A 16,026-nucleotide genomic window follows, 5' to 3' on the forward strand; every position below is an offset into this window, starting at 1 on the left:
GTTGAACTGAAATGAGGACAGATGCACCAACTGCATAGCGTATTTTTCTGCGTATTTCTCACCTCAATTTAAATCCGAAACTCTAAATATAGCCCGCCACGAACCATGTTAGCTCCACAGCACAAGTTACCATGGAGATCTAGCCAGGTAAAAAGAGTGTTTCACATAAGCAATGGGAAGCGAGGAACTGACAGATCCCGTGGACACACACCCTCCGGCTCAACATACTAATCTCGCTTAGTCGCACAGCCCTCTACAGAGCATTCATAGTTTTATTTGAATTCATTTCATTTGATCATTAGAAAAACATGGTAACTGGCCTTCAAACTAAAAGCCCTTGCGTCCGGCGGTGAGATTGATTATGTATTAGAACAAGTATTACAGCATACGATCATGTCGCATACTTTGCAGTCACTTTGCTGTTGGAAAAAAATATGACTTGATTAGTTACTGAGTTCTTAAGGGAAATTATGCTTTTATTTTGAAAAATGACAAACGGCTTGGAACTCGTGCTGTTCCCTAAAACGGAAAGTAGAAACAGATGCTGATGATGGGAAGGTAGAAGCTACATGGAGAGAACACAGACTGTGAAATCCCCGTGAAGCCATCGCAGACACATCAGTCTGAACGTGACGGATGATGACGGAGCTGCAGCTCAACGAGACGTCGAGCAGAGCGGTGGTGATATTTATGAACCGGTTACATCCTAGGAAAAGCACGGTGGTGACGAGCAGCCATCAGATCGTGGATATGACCGGATAATAAAACATACGAACTCCTCTCCAGACGTCTGACGGATTCAGCGCAGCTTTCAGTCGGAACTGCATTTGCTTTACAAATCTGCGTACCCTGGAATTGTGAGTTATAGTTTCAGACGGGACAACTAAGGATGTTTCTGACTGTTCCGAACAGAATACAGTTATTTTAGATCTCATACATTATGCGATCAGATGTGGCAGCTGTGTTTTTCTACGTCAGGTAGACACAGAATGCTCCACGGAGATGTTGGATGGATGTTGTCCATACACGTCAGCACCTCCCCAGACAACGGCAGCATTCATACATCTGCTCTCTATTAACCGCACAGCTCAACTCTTCTTCCAGTAAAAGCAATGGCTCTGAAGTCAAGGAGAACGTGGACGACCGTGATCTTCGGTGTCTTTCTCGGATTCACCGCCTCCTCTTGGCTCATCGTACCACAGGTTCTGGAAAGTAAAAGGAAAAAGTCTCCCATGTGTTCATACTATAGCGACTCCGCCAAAGGTCTTGACAACCTCGGGAACTCCCAGTCTTTAAAGAACCGGGACCCGTTTATTCAGGAAGAGGACCGATCATTCAGTGCAGGAAACAGTAGTGGAGATACCGACAGAGCCGTCAGCAGACCAAAACATTTCCTCTTTGTTGGCGTGATGACAGCCAAAAAATACCTGAGCTCCCGAGCCGTGGCTGCTTATGAGACATGGACGAGCTCCATCCCAGGGAAGGTGGAGTTCTTCTCCAGTGCTGGGTCTGGTACGATCCGCATGCCTGTCCCCGTCCCGGTGGTTTCCTTGCCGGGTGTTGACGACTCCTATCCGCCACAGAAGAAGTCCTTCATGATGCTCAAGTACATCCACGACCACTACCTGGATAAATACGAGTGGTTCATGCGGGCAGATGATGATGTGTATATAAGAGGTGACTATTGGAAAATGATGCTTGTGTTTGTGTATGTGAGAGACTGGCTGTGTTAGTCAGGCTGAAGTACTTCTGGGTCATTGCAGAACTGAAGGACATTTGGGCTTCAAAATTTATTTAAAATAAACCTTCTATTTTACAATTTTCTGCTCCATATTCATCAATAAGAGGCAGTAAATTATCAAAGGCTTGATTGGCCCCGTTTGCACATGAGTGGTACCATTTTTATTCCATGTTTTATTTGTTGTTTTCTAACCCTACTCTTATCACAGGTAACAGGGTTGCTAATGTTGGGTTTTTCTCAGGAGTAGAAGCTAGATATTTAGCTGTGTTACTGCTGACCAAGAGGAAAAACTTACTGATGGAAAAAAAACTTAAAAGAATTTGTCTTATCCTGATAATATGAGTTGGATGAGACATTCAATTAAGGCTGACAATGTTATGAAAATATGAAAAATAGAAGAGGACATAGCTTTGCTCTAACCATTCTTTGATGATGTTAATTCCAGCGTATCATGTGATTCACTGTTTTCTTCTTCTACCGGCTAAAAGGTTGATGCTAACGTGTGGGACACCCATTCCATGCATGATAGTTATTATTTAAAATATTATGTTGATGACAAAAATGTTCCCACAATTACACGAGACATCAATGAAAAAAATAATACCAAAAAAAGGAGATTTAAATTTCACTCCAACTGTTTTATTTGAGATTGAATTTGGTCATCAGGGGGGTGGTAGAAGAGAAAAATGGCATTTTGGGGGGAACTCCAGATTTATTTGGTATTTTAAAAATATTTTCAAACATTATTTTCTCCTAGTTTTTTTTAGATTTAGTCTCAGGGCAAGCACATTTACACAACAACTACATGTTTTAGTATTTTGTATGTGGATTATTTGAAATTGGATGGGGGGGACCTAAAATGTCCCCCAATTATGGAATGACTCTTAAAGCTATACAAGTGAGCCATAGAACTCAAATGCATTGTGTTTTTCCTTATAATAAGGCATTGCGTTGCTGGACTAAACTGGACTATTTGGAACAAACCATTGTTAAATAGTTGTTTTTTTTCCACAGGTATTATCAAAGTAAGTGGGGCTCCTTGTGTGTATAGCTTTGTTAAGATTTGGCTTTAGAGACTGGCAGATTTACTGGTCTCCCTGAAGACAAAAACATTCTGTTATTTAGGTGAGACTGATGGTTTAATAATTTCAGAATTAATATTTTCAGTCTCCTGCACAAGTAATATTCAACAAAGTCATTTACCAGTCTCAATAGTTGTCTTTGTACACATTTATCACATTTTTAATGCAGTCAAGTCCTTATGAAATTTTAACATGATCTAGTTAGATGTGATACATACATGTTTTTTCTTTCCTTTTTTTGTTGATATACATCCTTATATTGAGCAAAGCAATGCTTCAAATTAAATACATTTTCTATAAATTTCAAACTTTACCCAGCCTGATAACTGTAATATTTCTCCCATTTCACACACTGCCAGGAGAGAAGCTTGAGCTGTTCCTGCGGTCGCTGAACAGCAGCAAGCCTCATTACCTGGGCCAGACAGGCCTGGGCATGGCTGAAGAGCTAGGCAGACTGGCCCTGGAGCCTGGAGAGAACTTTTGCATGGGAGGCCCCGGGATGATCTTCAGTAGAGAGGTGCTTCGTAGGATGGTCCCTCACATCAGTACCTGCCTGAGTGAGATGTACACCACCCATGAGGATGTGGAGGTGGGCCGCTGCGTGCGACGCTTTGGAGGAACACAGTGTGTGTGGTCCTATGAGGTATGGACTGAGTCAAACTGCTTTCTATTCTTGTAGGTTCCTAGAATATCATGGAGTCTGCATTCATAGGCAACAGTGGGATTCAGTCAGTTCTGTTGGAATTTGGACAAATGAAGTAACTTTTCAAATGTAATCTAGAAATATCCACCGATCAGCCACAACATTATGCCCACTGACAGGCGAAGTGAATAACAGTGATCATCTTGTTGTAGTGTTCTGCTAGGAAGCTTTGAGTCTTGACATTCATGTGGGGGGTTTGACATGTACCACACACCTAAGCATTGCAGGTCAAGCAACCCCCAAACCCCCATGGCAACAGCAGTCAGTGATGTCAGTTGCCACCCTCAGCTGGACAATACAGCTTGACACCCAAGAAAAACTGCCCAGGAGTGGCCCAGGGAACACAACAGAGCTAATGTGTTCACCTGTGTTCCACATTCCCCAGATCCAAATCTTACTGAGAATCTATGCATCCCATAGATTCTCAGTCCAGGATAAGTCTGATCTAGATAGGTCCCACCCTGCAACCCACAGGACCCAGAAAATTCATTGCCACCATCCCAGTGCCACAGGACATCCCCAGAGGTCCTGTGTCCATGTCCCACTGGGTCAGGGGAGTTTTAGCAGCATAAAAGGGACCAACACAATGTTAGGCAGGTGGTCATAATATTATGCCTGATCAGTGTATAGACAGTGCCCATAAAAAGTGCCTTTGAAGTTTCCCCCTTTTATTGCTTTTCATCACTGCATCAATGGCCAATTTTATTTTCTGAATGGAAAAAAAGACTGTTTATGTCAAAGTGAAATCAGATTTCTACCAAATAAGATCAATTAATTAAAAATATAAAACATAACTGCAGAAGTGTTCAGGCCCTATCAGTCTGTATTTAGTAAATACACATATGTATGTGACACACATACAGCAATTCCTTGAGTTGTTATTGAGGTGGGACCAGATAACAGAACTTTACCGGTTGTAATGACAGGACACAACACGGCTCCTCATACTTTTTTATATTTCTCCTGACTAGTGAATATTAGCAGATGGAAATTGTTCGAGTTGCTTCCGTTGCTACAAGAAAAAATAATTTTGGCTATATTTGTATATATTCTTGTTATAATTGCTGAAATCTGGAAATTTGATGGCATCACCACACTAAAGTCCAACAGGGTAAAAAAACACAAGCAGTCAATCTCACTATGAAACTGAAAGTGAGAGAACCACCAATGGAAGAATAGAACTCCGTTGTACAGAAATATAATGTTTACACAACTACAGTTAGTGGAGTGGGTCGAAATTGATGCAGGAAGTAAGACTTTAAAGTGTGATGTATGTTTGGACAAATCGAGCAATAATTTGTTTTGCTCAATTTTATTTTTGTTTCCAAATGAGTCTGACTGACCTTGATTTTTTTTTTTTTTGCCTTTTTCGCTTTCTTCCCTTCATACAGCTTACACTGTTGAATTCTCTATTTCAAGAATACTGAACACACTGAGAAGACTTTTCAGTATATTGGTCAGTAAAACAGTGGCTACTGCTCAGTATACGGTGAATCTATAATGAAGAGAGCGTTGTGCTTAAGAACACAATTATTGGGGGCCCCAGATAACTCAGCTGGTTGAGCGGGTAACCCCTGAACAGGGGCTATAGTCCCCAATGCAGCCGCCTGGATTCGATTCCAGCTCACGGCCCTTTACTGCATGTCTTCCCCCCATTCTTCTCCCTGCTTTCCTGTCTGCCTCTCAACTATACCTATCTAATAAAGCCAACAAGAAGGCCAAAAAATAACTTTAAAAGAAAAAGAACACAATTATTTATTAAGATGGCAAAACTTGTCAAGAGTGTTGTGGTTACTGATGCTTGGACATCATTCATGCTTTTTTCATTGTGTTGTAATTCCTTCCACAGATGCAGCAGCTTTTCTACGAGAACTACGAACACAACAAGAAAGGTTTCATTGAAGAACTTCACAGTAGCAAGATCCACAATGCCATTACACTCCACCCCAACAAAAAACCTGCCTACCAGTATCGGCTCCACAGCTTCATGCTTAGCCGTGAGATCTCAAGGCTTCGTTATCGTACCATCCTGCTCCATCGTGAAGGCTTGATTATGAGTTACCTCAGTGACACTGAAGTACTGTGGGAAGACCAACAGTTTGGGTCTCCTCCTTCCTACATGCGCTATCAGGCCAACGAGAGAAATGATGTAATTGAGTGGGATTTCCTGACAGGCCGTCATATTTATTCTGCGGTTGAAAACAAGATGGCCCGGCAAAGCCTTGGGAGCTTGCTTCGATCAGGCCTAGAAGACATTATTTTGCAGGTCATGGAAATGATTAATGAGAATTCAAAAACACGTGGCAGGATAATTGACTTTAAAGAGATTCAGTATGGTTACTACAGGGTGGATCCAATGCATGGTGCAGAATACATCTTAGACTTACTGCTTTTATACAAGAAACATAAGGGACGTAAGGTAACAGTGCCTGTGAGGCGGCATGCTTACCTTCAGCAGTCCTTTAGCCGACCTTTCTTTACTGAAACGGAAGGGTTAGATGTAGCTGAACTTGTGGCTGCAATCAACTCTGAATCCCAATCTCTGTCTTTTCTATCCAACTCTTTGAGGTTCTTGTCACCTTTCCAATTCTATGAATCAGCCAGGGAACTGTGGGAGCAAAGCCAGAGAAAGGTCAACATCCTTGTCCCATTGTCTGGTCGCTATAACACCTTTGTCCACTTTATGGAAAACTTTGAGAAAGTATGTTTGATACCCCAACAAAATGTTAGGCTCTCCATCATTCTGGTAGAAAATGGGAGCAGCCTGAACAGAAAAAGGCATTTTCAGTTAATCAAGGACTACAACAGGAAATATCCCAAAGCTGACCTGTCTGTAATCTCTATGACAGGCAATTTTTCACGAGGACTGGCTTTGGAGCTGGGCTCTGCACAACTTGATAATGATACTCTACTCTTCTTCTGTGATATTGATCTTATCTTTAGTGGTGATGCCTTGCAGCGCTGCAGAGACAATGCTGTTCAAGGAAGTAGGGTCTATTTCCCTGTTGTCTTTAGTCAGTACAACCCTAAGATAGTGTATGGTGAAAAAGCCCAAAGAGATAACAAATTTGTGCTCACCAAGAAAAGTGGTTTCTGGCGAGATTATGGCTTTGGAATCACCTGTATTTTCAAGAGTGACTTAATGAAAGCTGGAGGTTTTGACACATCAATCCTAGGCTGGGGATTGGAAGATGTAGACTTGTTTACAAAAGTTATTCATTCTGATTTGAAAGTGTTTCGCAGTCAAGAACCTGGAATGGTCCACATTTATCATCCTGTACACTGCAATGCAAGTCTTGAACAGAAGCAACACAAAATGTGCCTTGGGTCAAGAGCAAGTACATTTGCATCAACAATGCAGTTAGCAGAGATGTGGTTGGAGAAACACGTAGAGGTAGGGTATAACAGAACTTCATCCTGACACTCCAGTTCTACTGGGCTTCTTCAAGCAAGTTTCCTCAGTTAGGCTTAAACGGAGATGGTGATGGACTGCGTAAGCATAAGTGTGGATCAGAGGTCTTCAAAGGCTTGAAAATTTTCCCAGGAAAGAATCAAGACTGTCATATCTACAGTATTAGCCAATTAAAACCACACAAGATCCAAACTGACCTGACAGCTGGTAGACCAATGTTGAACATATCCAAAGGACTTCGAACAGAACCAAGTCTACAATTGCTACTGTGAAAGCAAGTAAACGTGTTGGAGCTTAATCCACTTTATCCACAGCTGGGAAAACCATGGACTGAATGCAGCTAGATGTTAGCTGGAACGCTTACTAGCTACTAAAGCATTAGACTCTGCCAGTGATGGAAATATAAAGCCTTGATCTTTTTTGCAGCTTATTAGAGACTGGGCTAACATTTTTACACACGTACATGGCTAATCTGAGTACCAAACCTGGGAATTAAAATAAATGACCCAAAGAACAAGCTGTATCACCCAAAATATAATGACATGAAATGCAAATTAAAGGAAAATGTATATTTTGCAGTTGAAGCATATGAGTATTGATAGTTTTACTCGAAATGGTGCTTTAATGTGTTGCAAGTTTCAATATGCAGCAAAAACACCACCTGCAACTCTGTTAATCCATGAATTGAATACTCTGTCACTCTGCTTTCCAGGAATGAAGTCAATGCGACTTTGGATGGCTGCTATGCCATGAGCATCATCATTGCTGTATTGAACAATCTGTATGCATGTTTCTGTGTGAGAGTGTGTGAGTGTGTGAGAGCGAGGGAGTTGGCCTACGTTAATGCGCTAAGTTAATCTACCTTAATCTTCCAGTGAATTTTTAGAAATAGCTTTGTGCAGACCTGATGCTGGCACAGTGTAGTTACTGTGCCACGATTTCTGTTGTGGTGCTGGACTAGTAATACAAGCCTCTCTTCAACAGTGTCTCTCATTTCGGCTTTCAAGTTCAGTCTTCTCACTGACCTGTAGTCACCATAATTAGCTTACCTTGCTTGTATTAATTTTAGACCATGGTGATTCAATTCAATTCAATACTTAATTGTCATTGTCATAACACGGTTATAATAAGTAGTTATCCTCCGCAAATTTGACAATAAGATTGGAGAGAAAAGAGGCACAGCAGTCGTGTGTGAAAAGTGTGTAGAGCAGTGGACTAAGCACACATCCCTGGAGGGCTCTGGTGTTGATGAGGAGGGTGGATGAGGTGTGCCAGCCAGCTCCAACACACAGTGAACGGTTTGTGAGAAAGTCCAAAATCCAATTGCGCGTGGTGTTCAGACCAAGGTTGTGTAGTATGGAATCAGAGTTTGTTCGGCAGGATGGTGTGAAAAGCTGAGCTGCAGTTGACAATGAGCAGCCTTGCATAGGTGTTTTTGTGCTCAAGATGTCCTAATAAAGTGTGGAGCACAATAGCGATGGAGTCTTCTGTTGACCTGTTCTCTCTATAGGCAATTTGGTATGGATGAAGTGTCTGTGGTATTGCATGCTTGATGTGTTTAATGACCAGCCACTCCAGGCATTTGGCTGGTATGGGGGTGTGTGCCACAGGTCTATAGTCATTCAAGCATGGGAGGGTTGTCTGTTTGGGGACAGGAACAACTGTGGGTGCTTTGAAGCAGGCTGGGACCCACGCTGTTGACAGCGACATAATGTAGATGGTGGTGTTAGCTCAGCCACTCAGCCACACAGTCTCTCGGGACCCGTCCCAGTACCGTATCTAGTCCTGCTGCTTTTCTGGGGTTGATGTCATGCAGACAGTCTTGCATGCATGCTAGCGGCTGGGCGGTATCACAAGAGGGGAGGGGGAGCAGTTCTGGGTTGTGTTGTCCCTGTGAAACGGGCGTAGAAGTAATTCAGCAGGGTTTGTAGCCTTATCAAATTTGGCGTCAGTCTGACTTCTGTGTGCTTCTTTTGCGGCTTTGATGCCTCTCCTCAAGGCAGTCCTGGCTGTAATATAGGCAATGGTGTCTCCAGACCTGAAGGATTAGTTTTAATTTTTGGTCTTTAAAGTGAATGCAGCATTGGTAAAAGATGGTCTAGCAGATCCAGGTTTGGAAAAGTCTGTGCCCTGTATGCATTAGTTACATTGGTATACACCTGATCTAGTGTTTTATCTCCCCTGTTGCACAGTTCACGTTCCGGTGGAATTTGGGAAGAACAGTCATTCAGTCAGCGTGATTAAATGGAATAGAATAATAGAAATACTGTATTAATCCGGGAGGGGAAATTTTTCTGCTACAGTCAAAAGAGTACAGTTCGCACCACCATAAATACAGATCAATAAGTAAAAATGTGCAGTAAATAAAAAATAAACAATAAGAATAATATAAAAAACAAAATGTCCTATGTAAAGGATGTACAAATGTTAAAGTGTTTCATAGTTCAATTAGTGTGCAAGAAGAAAAGTGTGCAATTTCAAATAACAGAACTTGTGGCAGTGGAGCTGGACCAGCCTTTTGGAAATGCTGCTCCACTGCCTGTCCAGCAGGGGGTGAAGCGGATGGTCAGGGTTATCCAGGAGGGCTAACTATCAGGGCTCCTTTATTGCACAATCCAACCCTTCAGCAAAACCTGAATTTTTTTGTGGTAGGTTGCTGCCTGGCTGTTGTTTCCTGTAGTGCAGGGGATTTTAGAAAAGACAGCTGATGGGGAGGAAAAATCTGAAGCCATGACATCCACAGCCAGTGGCAGGCTGATACCTGCAGTCTTCATCCAGTGACTCAGACTAGAAGCATACAGACCCTTTTCAAGGCACAATAAGACAATCTTAAACACGGTGAAGCTATAGTCATGGTAGAAGCTTCATTTTGATTGATTTCCTGGTGATTTCGCACATGATACTATCAGTAAGTTGCACCAATGCTGGTCCTGTCATGTCTTGACTTGGGATTGACCAATATGTGCTTTTTGGGGGGCTGATACCAATGCTGATTATTGGTGATCAACAAAGGCTGATGATTGATATTGGGGACCGATATACATTATATGTAATGTCTTAACAGCATGCGATAGCGGGGAAACTGTCATTTATAACTAGACTTCTTTATTAATAAGAGTGATTATGACTGAATAACTAAAATAGAAATAGGAGTGATTAAATTAGGATACTCTCCTCTGTTTGTTGGGTCAACTGAGATTGATCAGTTTAACTTCTGCAGTTACATTTGTTGTTCTGTTTTTTTTTATCTTTCACTGTTCTATCACTTTTATTGCTCACTGAGGTCCATATATTAAAGCATTATTATTGTTGTTCTATAGACTCTGTTGCAGGGTGATTTGTGGCTGCCTTCTAACCTAGCTGCTAGCTTTTAGCATAGCCTTAGCCACTGTGAGAGCAGCTAATTTCCTGGCTTGTGGCAACGGCTTGTGTATCATGTATCCGTAAGAGACAATAGGTTATGTGGCTCTGTGTGGGCTGTAGTTAACTTTTATACAAACTTTTTCTTACTGCCATAGTTATTGTGATGTTTACACCTCTTCCTCAGGACCACATCTTACCACCTGGTGCATTGCAACCTTTTGCTGTAACTGATATGATGCCCACTGCCTATTGTGCAAAACAGTAATCTGGTAAATAGTAGTTGAAACAAACTTGTAAAACAGGCTTTTATTTAGCTTGGTTATTAGAAAATGGTAAAAATCTGCCCAGTTTCTTGTTAGAGTTAGAAAATTCAGTCATTTTCACATCATAACAAGCTACATTCATACCTTACTGGTTATTACTGGATATTACTGGTTTTGCTACACTTTTTTTTTACATTTCTTTCTCACTATTTTAACAAAAAATTCTTTTATAACATTTATCATTAATAGAAACTAGGAAATTATTCGTCATGAATCTCAGCAGCTGTTTTCAAATCTCAATCACTGTGCACCCCTTTTCCTAGAGGTAAACATGTTAATATAATAGAATTATAGGACCAGAACATTTACATTTACAGCACCATTTTAATGTTGCAGTTTCTAATGTAAAAAAGGACTGAAAAAGCTACAGTGAGAGACAAAAATTCACAGCACTGGAATCCATAAACATTTTTTGTTTTGTAATTTTCATTGAAGTACATTGCATCTACCAAAATGTGTGTCAAAATATCAAGGAAAGTTTTTCCTAATTACAGTATGTCTATCTCGTAATCATAGCATCCAACTATCATAATAATTCTGGTTATCTCCTAATTATGAGATTATTACTAGGCTGTTTTTCTCTGGTAGTTAAAGTGCACTTTGCTGCTTGTTACCTAAGAATAATGACTTTAAAGTCTGCTAGCAACAACAACGGCTATAGTAATAACTTGTCTTTTACAATAAATGTTTAGACAGAGATTTGATTGGTGTACCTGCTTTTATAAGCTCACTGCTTATATTCCATGCTTTTTTCTTTCTTCTTCTTTTTTTTTTTTTTTACAATAAATTGTATATTGTTATTCTGTGTTTTAAATGTGTGCATAATTGAGAAAAAGAACATTGTTCACTATTTCAGAGTAAAAACTTCTAAGTCAAAGAAGCTTTAGGATGCTTAAATCAACCTAATCAAAGTTATGGTGCACATCCTCTGGTATTCAAAACCACCCATGAAAAATGCAAATATACTTAATTCAACACATTTCTCATTGGACAGAACATAATTCAATATAAAATAAACACTTTAGTGAGCATTAGAATAGATTGTGGGTTTTTTTTTCCCCATGTTTGTTAAATTTGCATTGTACGATTCCCAGGAAATGACTGCATGCCATCAAGAGTACTAAATTTATTGCATTGCTGGGATTTTTAGTACAGTATTGTGCATTAATTCCACATAGTGTATGGACAATATTTTTATTGTCGTTTGTGAGATATCCAGTTATCATGACACAGAAAGGCTTTAGATATCTGAGATATCAAAATATTTAAAAAAAAAAAAAAAAAAAGGCTAAAAAAAATCAAATCATCTGATTATTTTTTTCAGTAACCAGATAGGATAGAAAGTCTCAGTGACATTACATCATTACCGCTATTGCGCATAAAGATGTTGCTCTAAAGAACAATGCCTTTCAGTACATCTGCCTCGACTGGTAAGGGTGACAGTTGGGAATGATAATACTAAAATAAAGGTACCAGCAGTGTAATTAGACTTACTAAATTTAGATTTGACCATATTTAATATGTTTAGATATTTTTGAACCAAAAAATATAAACAAATGGTTAACTATCAAAAAATAAAATGTAAAAAAATCCAAATGTTCTGATGCGCTGTTTGGATTTATTTTTTAAGGCACTGCTAGCAGAACACTGAATCTGATATCACATATGAGTACTACAACATTGATATTAATAACAATTTATTGTGTAAATAATGTATGAGTTGTGTTGACCTAAATAGAGACAGAGAGCTGAGCCCCAGGTTCTGAAGGGTTAAATACATGATGGATACAGACAGGTCAAGTTGGAAAGTTACAGCTGCACACACACACATCAGTACAAAGAGTGTTTTCACACACACACACACACACACACACACACACACACACACACACACACACACACACACACACACACACACACACCAAAAAAGATAGAGAGATTGGCTTTGCTTCACAGTATTTTTCTATTTCCTTATAAGGTAAAAAATTAATTGCACTGAAACTGCTAAACTCAAGGTTGTTTAAGGGTGAAAACCATAATAATCCTCTCTATGAAATACCACTAATGGCTGCATCACATCACAGCTAACAAAGGAATAAGACTAACTGGTAGAGAGCAGGAAGAAGTTTGCAGGAGGGTTCTGTTTACAGGGTGATGTTCTTGGAGATGGGATGAAATGTGTGCCAAGAGATTTATCCCCACCTTTAGCCAATCACATTTCAATATATGTTCTATAATCAGTCACATTTCACCATACGGTATAAAATGTTTTGTTCATATCTGACTTTATCCTTTTCTGAGAGGCTGTTCCAAACAGAAAGGTCCTTGATCAAGCTCTTTGAGACACTGATATTAGAAAATAAACAGCTTAATTGGAGAGAAGTAATTCATCCTCTATCTCAAAAAATGAACACACAACAGCGCACATAGACAGCTGCGGATAAGTTCTGACATGTAGTTGTTGTTATTATACTACTTTTCTAGTTCATGGGAAGACTTTGTTGCATACATGCATAAAAGGTCATATCTACATATTGCACTCATGCACACTACTGCTGAGTATGTGCATGATTGCTTTAATATTGTACTTGCACAAATAATGGATGTCATGGGGACCTTAGTGTACTCTCCCGTACTTGTGGACGCAGAAGTATAGGCTAATTTATAGTTTCTGTGTGACTGATGCAGATGTAGCTATGCAGATGGCTTCGCACATCAAACACAGACAAACACAGAGGGTGCCCATGGATGTTTCTGAAAGGCTGGCTGTGACTTGGCAGTATGCAGACATATCACGGGATTTCTCAAGAATTTGGAACTTACAGTGTGCTTGGCCACCGTCAACGAAAAGCATGTAAAAGTCAAAGCACATCCAAAGTCTGGCAGCACAACTTCAATTACACCTCTAATGATGAATTTGATGAAAATATCTTTAAAACAAACATTTGCTTTAAGTACTATTTGTTCACTGGACACATGCACAGTCGGCATGCTTGAAAGGCAGACCAAAATTTGTGACCTCACTAGGGACACTAGTTCCTGTAATAGTCCACAGATCTGGGGAAATGTGGCTAGTAGGACAAAATTAAGAATACAACCGGTGTAATGGGAAATTGTGCTATCTTTGGTACACTACATTTGGGTCATTCTAAATATTTTCTGGCATACTATATGGTAGAATGGATATCAGAACACACCGTGGAGTTTCAGAGCATGGCCCTGCTTCACACACTCACACTTGCACCTAGAAGCTATGCAATTTGTTGACTCCTAGGGTCTACAGCAGGGGTGGGCAATTAATTTTCATACGGGGCCACATGAGAAACTGATGGTTGTTAAGGGCCGGACCAGTACACTTAAAAGCTCTGCTCAATATATATCTCAATAAAAACAGTAAATGAAACAATACAATGATATAATGAAAATGTGGAACACCGAACACAACTATTTAATGAAAGATTTTGTTTTTTCATTCAAACTATGATTGCTGCCTATTGAGTTGTAGATATTTACTATCATAAAGACATACTTAAAATGTGAAACTGATTTTCCAAGTGCTGTAATTACTTTTCAGCAGTCACTGTTTTTACAAACAAAGTAAGTAAGTCATCACTCAGAATTTATTCTAAAACAATATGACCATCAGCTGGCAGAGATTTGAAACTTGCCTTATCATGTCAGTTTTTGTTCATCATGAACGCTATGAGGTGTTGTCAGTTTTTCTAAATCTACATTAAGATGACTGTGAAGCATAAAGAAAGACAACAGCTCCCCACTACACTTAGAGCAATGTTCAATATATCTCAATAAAAACAGTAAATTACACAATACAATGATGTACAATGTCCAACTCTTGAATCTATGCTCTCAGATCCCAAACTCGTTTAAGCACCTTGTCCAGGCTGATTCATCTGACAGCTGTCTGGTAACCAAGGTCACCATGTTCACTATCATCTCCTCCAAAAAGACAACAAACTGTCTGTAATTCAATGCTCTTGCCCTGATGAAGTTAACTACTTTAGCTACAACATCAGTCATGTGGTTGATTTTTAGCACTAACTTACACAGCACCTCCTGATGTATAATACAATGCAAAAATATCAGTTTCTGCTCTGGGTTTATTTCTGTCACTTTATCTTGCATCCGTTTCAAAAGTCCAACATTTTTCCCTGTCAAATTTGGACAGCCATCAGTTGTAACAGCAATCAAATTCTCCCATTTTAGTCCCAGCTTGTTCATGCATGTATTTACCTCAATGAACAAATCACTCACCGTCGTGGTTCCTTCATTGGCTGCACAGCTGCCAGCTCCTCCGTCATCTCAAAGGTTTTTGTTAGTCCAAGTACAAAGATGAGTAACTGGGCTGTGTCACGGACATCACAGCTCTCGTCCAGAGCCAAGGAGAAAACGTCAAAATCGTCCACTTTGTTGTGCAGCTGAAGCTCCAGATTTTCGGCGCTGCTCTCCACCCGCCTCGTTACGGTTCGCCTCCAAAGGGGCACATTAACGAACGCTCCTTTCTTCTCCGGGCATATAAACGCTGCAGAGTCCACCAGACATTCCTTTATAAACTCTCCATCAGAGAATGGCTTACTGTTTTTGGCGACTTTGTAGGATATTACTAAACTCGTCTTGACTGCTGCATCCCTTGATGTGAACTTTGGTAAAACAAAGTCATTGCTGCTTTAGCAGTTTAGCTAGCAAACCTTCAGACATCCTCCCCGCTCTGCATCAGTCAAATGTTTGTACTTCTCCGCCATGTTTGGTCTCGTAGTGTCGATTCAGATTATAATCCTTGAGCACCGCGATCTGTTCTCCACAAACTAGCCCACAGCTTTACCTCTGACTTCAGTGAAGAAATACTTGGAAGTATATGCCTTGTTAAAAACTCTGCATTCGGAATCAATCTTTCTTTTTTGTCGTTAACTGACATCTTCCCGGGGTTGAAGCTAACAAACAAACCAATCAGCGCATAAACCTTATGCTAAGTACGGAAAGCACGCGCGAAAAAACCTTAATTTAGCAGGTCTTTCAAAATAAAAGCAGTGCAGGCGTATTGCTTGCATGTATTGTGATGATATATATTTGCATCGACTTTTAGTATTTTCCAATGACCTCATACGGGCCAGTCAGGGTCGTCCGGCGGGCCGGATGTGGCCCGCGGGCCGTAGGATGCCCAGGTCTGGTCTATACTATGGAGCAGGTTCAGCATACCCAGGGTACCTTTTCGTAATCTGGCTTCACTTAATGACTACTGTTACGAAGTTAGCTATCAACACAGTAAGTCAACAAAGGTTTCTGAACTTGGATGTGAGTACATTCACATGGAAGAGGTAGAGTTGATAAGAGATGACGAATCACAAGAGTGGCATATTTTACAGATAAAGACAAAACTGTAATAT

General features: G+C 40.2%; 1 protein-coding gene across 1 annotated transcript; it reads left to right on the forward strand.

Moving 5' to 3' along the window:
* The first annotated feature begins 479 nt into the window (after window positions 1-479).
* Window positions 480-11,431, forward strand: LOC111576381 (chondroitin sulfate synthase 3-like). The gene is made up of 3 exons (XM_023282032.3): window positions 480-1,677; window positions 3,183-3,466; window positions 5,376-11,431. Exons 1-3 carry the CDS (start codon window positions 1,113-1,115, stop codon window positions 6,945-6,947), a joined length of 2,421 nt encoding a protein of 806 aa, XP_023137800.2. The 5' UTR covers window positions 480-1,112; the 3' UTR covers window positions 6,948-11,431.
* The last annotated feature ends 4,595 nt before the right edge of the window (window positions 11,432-16,026 follow it).

The sequence above is a fragment of the Amphiprion ocellaris genome, chromosome 17 (genome assembly GCF_022539595.1).
Source record: "Amphiprion ocellaris isolate individual 3 ecotype Okinawa chromosome 17, ASM2253959v1, whole genome shotgun sequence".
In the NCBI taxonomy this organism is placed as follows: Eukaryota; Metazoa; Chordata; class Actinopteri; family Pomacentridae; genus Amphiprion; species Amphiprion ocellaris.

Bases quoted from the DNA above. Each gene is read 5' to 3' on its own strand.
- LOC111576381 (XM_023282032.3), top strand. From the start codon at position 1,113: ATGGCTCTGAAGTCAAGGAGAACGTGGACGACCGTGATCTTCGGTGTC. The intron at 1,678-3,182 runs GTGACTATTGGA...ACACACTGCCAG, and splicing joins TGATGATGTGTATATAAGAG to GAGAGAAGCTTGAGCTGTTC. The intron at 3,467-5,375 runs GTATGGACTGAG...TTCCTTCCACAG, and splicing joins AGTGTGTGTGGTCCTATGAG to ATGCAGCAGCTTTTCTACGA.